Here is a 15,176-nt window from a genome sequence, read left to right as displayed (position 1 = left end):
CAGCAAAATGGCAGCCATCTTGGAATTTTTTGTGATGACGTCATTATTCCGATTAATTTTTTTAACGAGAGTGAGGAGTAACTATTTAGCCAAGTTCTTGTTACATTTGATATACATAGCATATGTAAAAGTGACTAAAACCATACATTTATTTCCCCTACCCCCATCTTAATTAGCCCAAAATAGGATATTTTATGTCAAAATTTTAAAGTGCTATAAAAAATATTTCCAAGAATAATTTCTAAGAATGGGGATTTTTTTCTGAGACACTATATGATATACTGATTCAGAAAAACCAAAAATAAATTTTCCTTTACTTTTTTCTCGCTAATTCCCTACTGCACCCAGACTATTATGCAGTTTATTTCAATAATTTTAAAGTATATCTTCTTTATTCTCGAAAAGTGAGGGTGACCAACCTTTTCCCCTTAAAAATATGTTGGGGTGGGGGATGTGTTCCCTTTCCCCAGTGATCTGCACCCATGGGTCTGTGAAGAGTCCATTTCACCTCAGCCCAAACATTGTTGGGGCTGAGGCGCGAAAAGTGTGAGATTATCGAGCTCAGGGTGCCAGGAAATTACACTCTCTTACCAATAATTCATATCAACAATATAATATAACAATTATTTTTTCTAATAGAATTTACCGGGGTGCGACCGAACCCTGTGCACCCCCCCCCCCGCATCCGTTCCAGAAGTTTGAAACTATGATGTTTCAAAACTACTACAATATACTAGTAAAAGTTTTATTATCTTTATTGTTGATTGTTTCACTGTCGTGCTTATATCCAGGCTGGGCTGACATGTCGTTACCTCAGTGAGTTTTATGGTCTAGACAAATATAATTTTTTTTTTATACAGGCTCTAAAAGTGACATCATGTGTAAATTTGGGAAATCTATATTAATCTGACTACTTACTGGGTGAGTAATATCGTATAGCTGCTGACCAGAGAAGTCCCAAATGTAAGTAATGTCTTCGTTAGCAATCATCTCTGAAAATAAGTATAATTTATATTTTTTACGTTCCTTATGGTTTTCACGTCTCCAAAGCGCTTCACTGATTTACTATAATAATTACATTACATTGCGTGACACATACATCTCTAATAATTCTCTGAAATTCAAGATTAAATAATTTTGATAGGCTACTCACTCTGTATACACCTAATTGCGTATATAATAGTAGTTTTGTTATTCCAATAGAGGAGTTTAACATATACCCATTTATATATTTAAAAAAATATAATAAAGGCCGATTGCGATTTTTTTTTTCCGTACGAAACATTTGCGTGAAACTCCACTCGGGCTGTCTCGACTGACTCGACTCGAAAATCTCAATTCTGGAGGTCAAAAGGTCATCAACCAAAGATAAACGTCTACAAAACTTCTGAGATGCAGCATTGTCGCGTGTCTGATTTTGAAGAACACATTGACGTTGAGATAGTATAATACATACTCCAAGTTTCGAAATGCACGCCATCGTGTCAGGATTCAATATTTCGACATTAAATTATCCATATTTGCAAGCTTATGCACAAGTACCAAGTGTTTGACCAATCAAAAACATTTAGTAGATAACATAGTTATGAATAAATTAAAGATCAAAGCATCCTTATATATTACCCTTCTGATCAAAGTTACCTACAAAAACACAGAGAGCTCCTTTGAAGCTTTCAGCTTTGAAGCTTTCAGTCATGCTAATAACTGATGTGTCGTTTAAAATGACAAATGTAATATTTGATTTAGGTGCACGAATAATAAAATTTTTATTTGAACTTGAGTTACATAGGAACATTTTTGTTTTTTAGTTGGCCTAGTTTTTGGATAATTATAAGTACCAGGCCTTTTATTATTATTATTTTTATTATTATTATTATTAATCGTTATTATTATTATTATTGTTATTATTATTATTATTGTTATTATTATTATTATTATTATTATTATTATTATTATTATTATTTAATATCAATTACATTACAAGGTTTAGGCCAAGTTCATAAATGCCGGAATGATATATTTATTTTTATTATTTAATAATATTTTTCTTACGCACTGTCCCATTTTTAATTTTATGTTTCAAATTTGTTTAATTTTTTTTTTATTTCAGTCAATGTCATGTGAAGCGTGAGCGTTGTGTCAGGCCCTGGATCCTAGCTTAGCTAGGAGCATATCTAGGGAGGGGCCTATAGGTAGGAGCTAAACCTGTAATTAGGCCTAGGTTAGCCTCTTTCAAGCTCCAGCCTTAATTGATAGTACCTATAGAGCCTACTACTGGTGGTGGTACTAGCTGTTGTTGTTGTACGTATTACATTTGATAACAAACATACAAGAAGCTCACAGTTAGTTACAGACGTATAAATTTAGATTTAATAGGCCTATCGTAGCTAAACAAAGAACAATATACTCGAGCGTCACGACATTGTGAAGTGCCTGCTCTTAACGAACTCAAGTCGAGTCAATCCGAGACGGCCCGAGTGGAGTTTCATGCAAATGTTTCGTACGGAAAAAAATCGCAGGCCGATTATCGTTATATAGTAAAATAATTACAAATAATAATAAATTAAGAACAATAAATATTACCAATAGTAATGTATAACAGAATTATAAATGTTTTAAGTTTTATTCAACTAGAGAGGACTAGAATAATGCAGGTTTGAAACAAGGTATACCACTTTTGAAATATTAATCCAATAGTAACAACCTGTGTTATGTTCCTTTACAAATAATTTCAACACTTCAGCATCCTGTGTATATAAAGAAAAATCAAAATGATATGTTAATGAAATTATCAATGTTTTAATTCAAACTATCTAAAAAATAATTATGTTAATCGCCTCATCGTAACTTCACTTATCTCCTCTGAAACCGTTGGCAGGAATGTGCTCATATCTCATACACTCGGGTTTCTATCTGTAAGGACCGCATTCCGCTATTTGTTTTGGCTAACAACGAACAAAACAGCAAAAAAACCACCGAAAATCGCATAAATACAGTGTGACTACTGTGGCAAATTAAATTATGCCATTGGCTGGGACTGAAATTATGCTGCAATGCTACGCTTTAAATAGTGGATGTATATAACAAACAATTTTTAAATTAGATACATCTTCATATTCATTTGCCAACTAATGCCAGATCATGTATTAGACCATTTAATTTTTCGTATATGTTTATATCATAGGCCTACATTCTCTGATTTTTATCGTTTTATCTTTTATTTATTTTTACTTTGTATAGTTAAATATATATGTTATATTTCCCACCACACATAGGCCTATCTATTACAGCCATTCGATCATAGTCCTCTTTTAATCATTTAGGCCTATATCATTGATTCCGACCACGGAGGCATGTAATTTGCTTAACATGATACTTAAAGTTCTGCTATATTCTTCACATTTATTTATAATAATATAGCCAGATTGTCATCTTTTACTTCAGTTACTCCTACGCTAAGGAAGGCAGCAGGTGCTACCGAAAATTTTGTTTAATAAATGTATATGCTCCACTTGGCCTCGTTTTGGCTACGATAGTTTAATAATTTGTATTACCATTACTTCTGTCTCTTATACACATCTAGATGTGTATAAGAGACAGTATATATAGTTACCTCAGTTGAAGATACAGGTACATTTGCCGTAGTTGATGTAGGATGAGATAGTTTCCTTTTTTTCCTTACATTGCCTTTTACTTTCTTTTTGGATTCCTGTTTCATACGAAAATTCTCTATAAAAAAAAATCAAATTTTCAAACAGTTATTATATAAACCACTAAAGAGAAGAAAGTAAATGCCACAACAATTAAAAACATATTCGATGTCATACCGTGAATTGCTTTCGCAGTAGCAGTAGCAGTTGGAATGATGCCATTTAATCTTTCAATTCTCTCATTCAACCTATAAATATATATATACAGGCTAGGTATTACACATAATTAAAATATCGAAACTAAAATATTATAATTAGGTAGGTATATTTTCTCTAAACCATGACAATGACATTTGCATCCATAAGCACATGAAGTTGTTAAACAAATCATTCTGCATTAAACACTGTAAACTATTAAATACATTTAAAAAAAAACAATTGTATGAAAGCAAAGCAATGAAATTTAAATTACGAAATAAAACTTGAAAACTTATCGACAGTTGGACAAGTAGGCATACTTGAAACACCAACACTATGAAAAACATCGAACATAAAGAAACTTACTTTTTCATAACGTTTGATTCCAGCTTTATTGTTTTTACAATGCCTTTTAATTCACGAACTGCTATTACCTGCGAGTTGTATACTGGGATGATCTGACTCTTTTCTAACTCTTTGTTAAACGCCACCCGAGCTTCTTTACCTCTTGCTAATACTTCTCTTGGAACTGCGACGCCTAATTCAGAAAAAAAATCTCCAATATTGATTTTTAATCCAAATTTTATAATAATAATAATAATAATAATAATAATAATTATTATTATTATTATTATTATTATTATTATACTTATTATTATTATTATTTTTATTATTATTATTATTACTATTATTATTATCATTGTCATATAATTATTATTATTATTATTGTTATTATTTTTATTATTATTATTAATAATTAAACAGGGACACTAGATCACATGAACTTTCTCACCTTTATGATAACCTATTGACTCCAGAACATCGGTGCGGGGCGCAGGTCTAAGACCTAGAAAACTAACCTACCGGTTGAGGGAGTACTACACCGCGTATATAGCGGTGTTGACCAACATTAGAATCAATGCTCGAGAAAGGATAGCCGAAACAGTGCATCTGAAACGTTGCAGGTTAGTAACATGTTTCTATTGGTTAAATAAAAGAAAATCATCATCATTATCATCATCATCGTCATTATTATTACCAGAGGATGTGCTCGCTTCGCTCGCCTTCCCTCTGTGTGAACGTCGCGATTAGTCTCGTTAATAAAAGAACAGTATGACCACTTTACGAAGATAGGTTTAATGTTGCCTGTTTTCTCGCTTAGTTATTTTCTTTAAGTAATGTCAGAAATTCAGTTGTAAGATTATGTTTTGTGTTACAAAGCCTGCTTCATAAACGTTTACAACTAACGTTGAGTTCAGGTACAGGATTTGAAATTTCATATCATTTCTGGTCCGCGCGCAAAGCGCTGACCCAGAAACTCAGTGCTGTTCATGTGCTTGTTCTTGTTACCAAAACTTTAAAAGCGTCCAGCGTCGTCAGTTTTGGACGGACGTGCATTAAATTTTGTGTACATAAACTAGAGGAGATTTCCAACAAACATGCATCACCTTTTTTTTAAAGTTTGTCTCCAGGGTTCCCCCTACACCTACAAAACAAAACAGGGGTTTGCGACTTTAAAAGCGTCCAGTTTTGTCCGGACGTGCAGGACATTTTTTACACATAAACTGGAGGTGATTTCCAACAAACATGCATCGCACTTTTCTTAAGTTAGACCCCAGGGTTCCCCTTCATCTACAAAACAAAACATGGGTCTTAAACTTTACAGGCGTCCAGCGTCGTCCGATTTTACTGCCATTTGCCACTACCGAATTGTGCACGTCGCATTAATAAGTTACCTGATGCATTTGTCAGTTGCAGCTAAAGCAAAGTTTTACTGGAACTAAAAAAAAATCGAAAACCGACGGTGCTTAAAAAAAATCGACTGTGTTGGTTTAATAACGAATGTGTTTGAGAAATTTGAAAGTTGCCCTGTGGCGGTCCCTATACAATGTGAAAGTACGTATGTTTAATGTTGCTATTTTGCAGGGGTGGCGCCCGGATTTGCCCGACGGGGAAGCCGATGTTTTTCGACGGGGTGGGGCGATTCCTCCGACGGAAACGTGTCGGGCGTCGGTCAAAATCTCTCGAATGTGTTCCAGGGCGAAGCCCTAGAAAACCCAAGAATATAATTCTTGGGTTAAAAAAGTTTATTTAATGGAATTAGAGTTTACTAATATGTAGAAAATACATATACATTTTTTTTCTCCCTGACGAATTGTGGTTTTCTTCCCGACGGAAGGGCAACTATCCCTGACGGGAGGGCTGGCCCTCAATTAAGCTGAAATATAAATTATATTCACTTCATAAGGTGGGGACTTCGGTAATGTATGCGGTTACAGTTCTTTAAACCGGTATGTTTCGTATCCCAGATGTTTTTTTGATGTCCTCGATTTTTTTTATTTTACCTTTTATAATAATTTTTTTTTTCAGATTTGTTTTTCTTTTTCCTTGCATATATTTTCCCTATCTTTGTGCACTGTTTTTTCCTGGCCATCACTTTGGTCACTTCCCATACTTAGAATTTTTTCGTGCTTTGCCGAAGCATAGGCCACATATAAAACATGTGCCCCTCCCAATATTTCGAAAACGGATCAACTAATCTGAATAAAACATTTGGAAAGAGTCCCAGTTATAGACAAAAATGACACTTTGCAAAATAGTTTTTCATGTTGAAATTGAAAAATGATCCAATTTTGGTAAGATCCGCAGTAGGGTGTGAATAATGAGGACAATTTAAAGATCTTTTGTTGACAGTTGATTAAATAATTTAAACGCATTTCGCGTTTTCTAAAGCGCTTAAACCAGTAACAGCTAGGTTAAACTCAAAACTACTGTGGTATGCATGAACAATTTTTGCTTTCAGTCATTGAATCGTTATGAACTAAAAATGCACTTTCCTATGCAAGGTCGTCCCATATAGCGCGCAATGGTTATGAGTTACGATGTACCTCGCTATTACCATTGCAGCCATAGTTCAAATTCAAGCAGTGAACTTGGTTTTCTTTGTTTTTTTTTATTTTTTTAAATTTTTTCCACTTTATTAAAATTATATTGCTTGTATACCTTTTAATGACTTTTCTTTTTGTTGCAATTTCAACTTCATTTCTCATTAAAGCAGTGGGGAAAAGGCCTATGTTCTGTTTTTGAAACAGACATAGTAAGTCTAATTATTATCATTATTATTATTATTATTATTATTATTATTATTATTATTATTATTATTATTATTATTATTATTATTATTATCTCCGCCAAGAGAGATAGGTTTTCGTTTCGTGTGTTTGTGTAGGTGTGTGTGTGTGTGGGTGTGTGTGTGTAACGCTTTGCTGTTTCAGTTTTTTTCTTGTGTACAAAATATCTCAAAAACGGCTGCATATATGTAAATTCCAGTTAAAAGAATTGTTAGGTATGACCCAAGGATGAGGTGATTAAATTTTGGTGACTGTCCGGATTAGGGTGTGAATGTGAGAACTATTTAAAGGAATTTGTCCTAGACAAGATATCTCAAAAACTAATCAACTGACATAAATGAAACTTTCCTGGAAGTTTAAAGAAGTTACAAGGAATAAATTATCAAGCGCTTGTCGCGATCCTAATTAGGGGGTGAACTTGAGGATCACTTAAATTTTTAAGGTCATGTGTGTTTCTTGTGTACAAAAATGCCAGTTAAAGGGATTGTCTGGTAATACCCAAGGATGAGGTGATTAAATGTTGGTGACCAACCTGCGTAGGGTGTGCATATGAGTACCACTCAAAGGAAAACGCCCCAGACCAGATTAAAAAAAATAAATTATATTATTGAAACCTTCGTGAAGGGTTTAACCAAGTTACAAGGAAGGAATTGTGAAGTGCTGGTGACGATACAAATACGGGGGTGCATGTGAGGGCCATTTGGACCCAGACCTAAATATCTCTTGATTGGATCAATGGTTGAAAATGAAGCTTTCCATAATAGTTTGTCATATTTTAATAAAGAAGTGTTTAAATTTTGGTCACGATCCGACGTATGGTGTGGATATAAGGACCATTAAAAAAAAGGTTTACCGTATTACCCGCTGAAACAATAGGTATATGATGAATTAGTTCAATTACAGTAAATGTGTACAGCGTTCTATATGTACTAACTTCACTTTTTTCCGAGCTTATTGGGAATACTTTTAATGCATCTTTACATTTTAACATATGACGAAAAAAATCAAATCCCCATATATCTATTTCAATAATATTTCCAATTTAACACCAATACTATAAAGAATAATACCTGCTCGTATGTTAAGTCAGAACATTTAAGGAATTGGCAGTTCGAAACATGAAGTGATTATATTTTGGTGACGATAGATGGATCCTTCAAAGCAAAACGTCGCAGATCAGATATATCAAAAACTAATAAACTCATCTAAAATAGGTCTTTGCATTACAGTGCAGTAGCACTAGTAATACGCTGGACTAGCATTGTTTTAGTTACCATATGAGAGTTTCCTGTGTTAGGAACTTAATTTACTATACTATACTTCTTTATAAGACATAACTTGTACTTTATAATAAGAGAAATCTGTATATTATCGGTACGTGGAACAGTAACAACACAAAAGTACTATGCTACTGCACTGTAATGCATATGCCTATTTTAATACACTACTTAGATAGGCTTTTCTTTTTCAATCTTGATTTCAGAGATCAAAAACATTTACAATTTTTTGTCAATGATATATAGTGGTGTGGACTAGTCTTTTAAGAACATTTTGCTGGAATTTTTTTTTTGGATACGACCCCTCGTTTTGGAGTTATGATTTTGTTAAATAACATGATGTCAGAAAATCAGCCCAAAAGCTTATCTTATTTCTGTTGGTTTGGTAACGTAATTCGACAGGCAAATTACAGTAATATCCGACATCAAAAAAGAAATCCTTGACCCCTGGAACACCTAAATCCATGCACAAAAGCACCCATGTAGGCCAAAACACTGAAATAATAAATTTCAAAATGGTGGAAGGTGGCCATTTTGGATTTAGGGCATATACGGGTTATGCCCACACTTTTGCGAGGGACACCCAAGCTATTTTTGTTATTATACCCTCAAGGAAGACAAATCCACTGAAAAACTAAGTTAGCCTCTCCACGGTCACGGAATTGCCAGAAATGACCCAACTATATTACATTTGAAACATGTCAAAGTTCAAAAACAGCATTTCGGGTCATTTTTTAGCAAACTTTTCAATTAGACCAAATAGAAACATTAATGTTCCGAACATATTGACACCACAATTAACTCTTTACCACCAGTGGTTGCGGAGATATAATGATCCTATTGCTATGAACTTGAAACGTGTCAAAGGTTAGAAACAGCATTTCCGGTCATTTTTTAGCAAAATGTTCTATTAGAGCAAATAGAAACATGAATGTTCTGAACAAATTGGTACCAGAATTACCTCTCTACCACCACTGGTTACGGAGATATGACGACTATGACGACCCTACAGCTATGACCTTTGACCATAACCTTTTGACTTTTCGCCACATTTTGAAAATGTGTTACCAAGCCAAAAAATGATTCTTAGACCACCCTAAACCAATTTCTGAAGTCAAATTCTCTGGACCGCAAAGTGCATACAAAATCTGGTCTGGCTACGAGGGTATATTGTGTGGGTGCAAATTTTACGTCCTGGTACGACATTAAACTCCATCCGGTCGAGGTGTCGGCGACTAAACTGACAACCCTCTCAGATATGTCTTAGTGGCTGCTGAGGGGAGGGTGTTTATGGTCACCCAGCAGCAAGAAAAACCAATAGCTGAGCAAAGGGCGGATGAGCTCCTCGAAGTCAACGGCCAACCATTAATTAGTTTAAGGAATAGGAGTAGTTTAGTCTCATTGTTATTATGATTACTGTATTATTTTTATTTTATTTTATTGTTATTGTTTTATTGTTATTTTCATTTTCTCAGTAGGCCTATATTATTTCTTTGGAAAGCGCATAGGGGAAATGTGCAATATGCGCTATATAAATATAACATTATTATTATTATAAAATTGTAGAGTTGAACAAAATGGCTCTAGGAGAGGGGTGCCTTAGGAAGGAAAACCCTGTTGGGATCGAGGTGGTTGAGCCCATGCATTTTTGATAATTTAAAGTCTTATTTAATCATGGTTAAGGCTGAGGGAAGAAAATTTATGATTATGGCACTTCCAAATAGCCGAAAATTGCACTCATACAATTTGAAATTCATTTTCTTTTCCCCCATTAAAAAAAATAGGTGGTGGGGGGGAGGGGTGGGATGGGAGGAAACGACGGGATGACTGCGTTTCTTTGAATCCGTCACTGTCAGTGGCGGATCTCAGGGGCGGATCTAGAGATGTCCAAAAGGGGAGGGGGGACCGAAATTTGGGCTGATCGAGACAACAATGTCCTAGGGGGTCCGGGGGCATGCCCCCGCGAAATTTTTGTGTTCTAGACGCCCGAAAATAACATTTGAGGCGTTCTGGGCTATCATTTTTTTTTCTTTCTTTTTTTCTTTCTTTTTTCTTTTTTTACCTCCCAAAAGGGGGGCCGGGGCCGGGCCGCCCCTGAATCTATGAATTCGAAATAGAGGGCAACCGACTTTCACAGGTTGAGGGTGTATAACACCTCAGCCCCACATGGTTGGAACTGAGGTAAGAACATTTATGATTAAAAAAGAAAGTGAAAAGAAATGGATAAGGGAAAAACATTATTATTATGTGTGTGTTGAGTTGTGTCTTTAAAGTGGTCTTTAATGACAGAGACCTGTAGTGTGTTCACGTTATTTAAGCCATAAACATGCGCATCTATTGTCTTCGTGGTTAAAAGAAATAAAAGGGGAATCGAAGGGGTTAGAAAGAGAAAAGGGAATGGTAAGGGGGAAATATTGCATGACCTTTCAAATCGCTGCTGATGCTGTGGATGGACGTTGGTTAGAGAATCCAGAGCTTCAATGACAATTTCACAATAATCTGATGTATATGTCTAGACAACCAAAAATCTTTCTGTATTGTTTTTGACGTTTCTTTGTGCACTATATATTTTTGCTACGATATTCACCATGGCGAACGATGCGAAGGTCTAAATCCGCACTTGTTTTATTAAGATGATTTTCAAGCGAAAATAAAAATGATTTTAGTGAAACCTAGAAGGAAGATGAGTTTTTACGCGGTGAAGACACTCAAATTCCTTAAATATTTAATTAAATAAATACAGTTAAAAAAGTCGTTGCTTCTACAATAAATTAGCAGTCCTAGTTGGAAACTGCTGATTGGTCAAGGAATTTTAGTGGATGAATTTTTTGAATGCGTGAGGCGTATTCAGGAGTCTTGTAATCGGTGTGCTGATGGAGAGGGGGGGGGGTGGAGCGGGAACAAGGGAATTGGCTCGATGATCAGTTGAGGGGCGCTAATTCGCAAAATAAGGTGATATTTTAGGGCGACTTTGGGGCGGGCCAGTAATTTTTGGAGGTGCGTGCACCGCCCCCCCCCCCCCTAACCCCTCGTCGGGAAAATCCTCGCGGGAGGGGTACGTACACACTCGTGGTACCACCTGCGTACGGGCCTGCCCCACCTATTCTCCTTCTAACCCCTTTTCCACCTGGTCAAACGAAATCAAATTAGGCCCTAGCCTACGCCTTTTTACGCGTGTGAATAAAAACGACGCAGGGTAGATTTGAGGAGATGGAGAAAATGTGTGAAATCTCAATGTTGTAAAACTTGATGTTATCAAACTGTGACTCAATACACGTTTTTTTTTTTTCTAGTACAATTTTGCCCAGGCTCAGTGTTCATATATTTTTTTCGGATTTCAGGCTGAAATGTTCTTATTTTGTTCTAATTTTTACACACTTTTCAAACTTAGAAAATTATTATTGTACATGCCCAATATATTAGTGTGTATTATTGAGGGTATACATAGTCACACCTACTACACATTAAGGTACAGATAACATTTGTTGGTTTTTCTTGTTTATTAAAACAAAAATCTCATTTGACATTTACCTCAGCCTCAATTTGTACTTATTGTGTTCTAAATGTTTAAGAATGTTCAGCCTCAGTGTTCTTATAAAATGTGTTCTTATAAAAAAAGTGTATCATCCTAATCAATCATTTTTCCGAACTCTCTGAATTAGCTGGCTAATCTGAATTAGATGCTGGGCTTCCAGTATGAACCACAGCGGGGGCCTACTGTCCTGAATAAATAGGAGGAGACATTACATTTCCATATCATCAAAATTGAAGAATATTGAAGATAGGCCTACAATATTTTCCGTTGATTACGTGGTTAAAATTAAGTTTTTAAAGGCTTGGAACCCGACCGGCCCTGCCTTTGTTACCGACCTCCATATTCCACAATGGCAGTTTTAGAGGGGACGTATTATAATTTCGATGAATTAATATGCCAAATTCCTTTATATGTCGTCTAAAATAACACTTGTAGATTATAGTGTGTAAATCAATGCAATTTGAATTTTTTCATCATGTTTTGAAATATTTGAATGTTTAAAATAATGTTCTTTTACTTATACAAACTCCTCCTACAATCCTCACGATCAAGATCATTATGAAAACTCACTGAGCGGTTCACTGAACAGCGAATGAGCCAAACGGGACGCCTTTTCTAACAAAATCGTCTATATAATTTGAATGGTTTCATTTGGCAATCTGGGGAGATCGGATTATACAACTAGATGTTTTAAAATTTATAATCATCTGACTATTCTTACAAATAATGCAAAATTGAGTGATCATTTTTCATTCAATGCTTTTGCATAGGAAAAAGGCTAAAATTGTGTTTTTTTTTGTATACTTCATGCTTCTTCACATAACTCTGCAACGATAGGTCGCTGAATTTTGAGGTAAACGGTCAAGTGTAGTTCATAAATTAAGCTTTCTTGCCACGTGCTGGTTGATTAGGTAAACAGTAATAATTTTTTCTTTAAAATGTTGTATTCAAATCAGTTTTTACCCTGTTTTTGAATGACGTCACACACTTTAAGCCAATAGCAGCTACGAATTTCGAGTTTTCTGTGGTTAGTGCGTTTATGCATACGATGTAGATCCAATTTACTTGACTGAGCTTTCGCTGAAAATGGGGGCAAATTTTCCATTATGTTATTTTTCCTCGTAAATCTATTAGTTTTATCCCACACAAGTTTTCTAATCATAACAAATAATTTGATGTTGATTTTATTTTACTTGTGAATAATTTAGCTGTCTCGCAAGGGATACTTTATACTCTTTTAAACACAATGATTAAATTATTTTCTCTCACATGTCAAGAAAAGTTTTTAATCACAACTTTAACCAAATAAAGCTGAAACTGAAATTATAACTTCTTGAACTCTTCCCCTAAGACCTATCTATTTTCCTATTTTGACAGTTATTGATAAACAATATATATTTATATCATGATGTGTTATTTGCTACAAGGCCGGGCCTAACTAAATTCATCAAATAACTCTACAGATTCATGTCTAGCTCTTGGGGTTGAAGATGGTACTATCCACTCAGACCAGCTCACAGCATCTAGCGAACGCACTAGCTATTATAAAGCTTATCGAGGACGACTTAACACAGTACCAGATGCAGGAGGCGCGGGAGCCTGGGCAGCAAAGTATATCAACCAGAATCAGTGGATTGAAGCCGATCTTGGTGCTATAAAAGGCGTGATTGGAGTAATAACACAAGGACGCAGCAATGTCAATCAATGGGTTAAAACATACAAAGTATATTACAGTACCGATGGTAAAAATTTTACATCAGTATTGGGATCGAGTGGCCAAGATGAGGTATGTTGTTATAATCAATTTATATAAGATTATACGAAAAGTATCATGAGATATCATGAGACCCGGAAATGTATGCTTAACATAATGTCATTTACTTTTAGACTTTTAATGCTAACTATGATCAAAACACCGAGGTGACAAACATATTCAATTCTGTTGTCTACGCTCAGTTCATACGTATCAATCCAATTAGCTGGTATGTGTACATCAGTTTAAGATTTGAGCTTCTTGGCATAGGTAAGATATCTGAACATACAATAATTGTGTATTATGTAAGATAAGAATACACATACTTTTGCTGCAGCCATTGATCGTTACAGTCTTAATAAAATCTGACAGGATCCGTATCAATTTCTCCAAAAAAAAAACTTATTGTGTTGGACACGCCCGACCGACCCAAAATGTTCGAATTTGAGGGTCGGCGTTTTGGATTTTTTTTTTTTACTACAACCAAATATATTTTTTAATGAGCTGAAAAGGCAATGCGACAGTGTTATGCGATCATTGTGCTCATCAATATATATTTTAAAATGGTATTTGTCGTATTTTTGTGTATTTTCTACATTTTAGGCATAAACACATGATAATGATTGGTAAAAAAACCCACAAACCAACCCATTATTTGCATTTTTCCAAAACGTGGCCAACACAATAATTTTTTCTATGGTCTTACATCAAAACAAAAAGTTTATAAATTAATTTTTTTATTACCATCTATCTCATGGGATAATGTTAATTAATAATATCTAAATAGTAGTATTTATTCAAATAACAGTAGGTATAGTTTAATTATTATCATTATCGTCATGTACTATAGGACTTAAATAACTTATAAATATAATGATATAATGATTGAAATTTTGAAATTATCCACAATATGGAGAATTTTAATAAACACAAAAAAGAAAAATATAATTATCCTCACACCCATACTAATGCCCACCGTTATCAAATCACCATCAACATCTGTACCACCGCCAGGCCATTGTCATCATTGTTGTCATTAACGATAATTTAATTTAATAATATGCAGCTTGTTAATTCATTTTCAGCTCCACTGGATATAACAATGTTCTCCGCAATTCCACTGATATCGTCCAACAATGAAAATGAATTTCGTGGATACGCTATCAACAACTGCAAAACAACGAATTTAACAATCGGGATATTGTACAAGAATGTGGATGGCAGGAATAATGTAACCTGGGCTGATACTGGACATTCTGACAACACCAATGGAAATACAAGTGACAATTTAGTGAACATGCCAGATAATAACATATTTAACACTAGAAGCCAAATATCATACGGAGTACATACAGATTTTGTATATCTCGGTGTTAAAAATTTACCAAACTCTTACAGTGACGGTGTGTTTTCGTTAGAAGCAACAAAATCTGCTATTGTTTCCAGGTCTGCAATTGTTGTGACGTCAGCATTGGGTGAGTACCAGCAAGTATTTATTTTTCCTCCAAACCAAGTCCAATAATTTATCTTAATTTGGTAGAAATTAACAATTAATCTGTTTTTCTATCCTAATTCGTTTTTGACATGTTTTATTAAATGTTGAAAACTTTCACGAAAGCTATAGAACTATTA

At 34.7% G+C, this 15,176-nt stretch overlaps 2 protein-coding genes across 2 annotated transcripts in view; one reads left to right on the top strand and one right to left on the bottom strand.

Annotated features, from left to right (window-relative positions):
• The window catches only part of LOC117110889, a gene marked incomplete at its 3' end in the record, with an annotated part of 12,066 nt that extends 5,765 nt beyond the window's left edge, over nt 1-6,301 (bottom strand). The window contains exons 1-6 of the mRNA XM_033253719.1: nt 6,286-6,301; nt 4,215-4,386; nt 3,828-3,898; nt 3,614-3,729; nt 2,705-2,747; nt 919-992 (exon numbers count right to left, since the gene is read on the bottom strand). Coding sequence (XP_033109610.1) covers nt 919-992; nt 2,705-2,747; nt 3,614-3,729; nt 3,828-3,898; nt 4,215-4,386; nt 6,286-6,301 — 492 coding nt within the window. The remainder of the gene's footprint in view (nt 1-918; nt 993-2,704; nt 2,748-3,613; nt 3,730-3,827; nt 3,899-4,214; nt 4,387-6,285) is intronic.
• A 2,800-nt stretch (nt 6,302-9,101) lies between these two features.
• The window catches only part of LOC117110888 (EGF-like repeat and discoidin I-like domain-containing protein 3), a 7,099-nt gene continuing 1,024 nt past the window's right edge, over nt 9,102-15,176 (top strand). The window contains exons 1-4 of the mRNA XM_033253718.1: nt 9,102-9,123; nt 13,255-13,577; nt 13,679-13,814; nt 14,630-15,019. Coding sequence (XP_033109609.1) covers nt 9,102-9,123; nt 13,255-13,577; nt 13,679-13,814; nt 14,630-15,019 — 871 coding nt within the window. The remainder of the gene's footprint in view (nt 9,124-13,254; nt 13,578-13,678; nt 13,815-14,629; nt 15,020-15,176) is intronic.

This window comes from Anneissia japonica, unplaced genomic scaffold, assembly GCF_011630105.1.
Source record: "Anneissia japonica isolate Jap-2015-1 unplaced genomic scaffold, ASM1163010v1 scaffold287918_len31070_cov94, whole genome shotgun sequence".
Lineage (NCBI taxonomy): Eukaryota > Metazoa > Echinodermata > Crinoidea > Comatulida > Comatulidae > Anneissia > Anneissia japonica.
The sequence above is the reverse complement of the archived record's forward strand: the minus strand, read 5'-3'. Positions and strand labels throughout refer to the sequence as shown.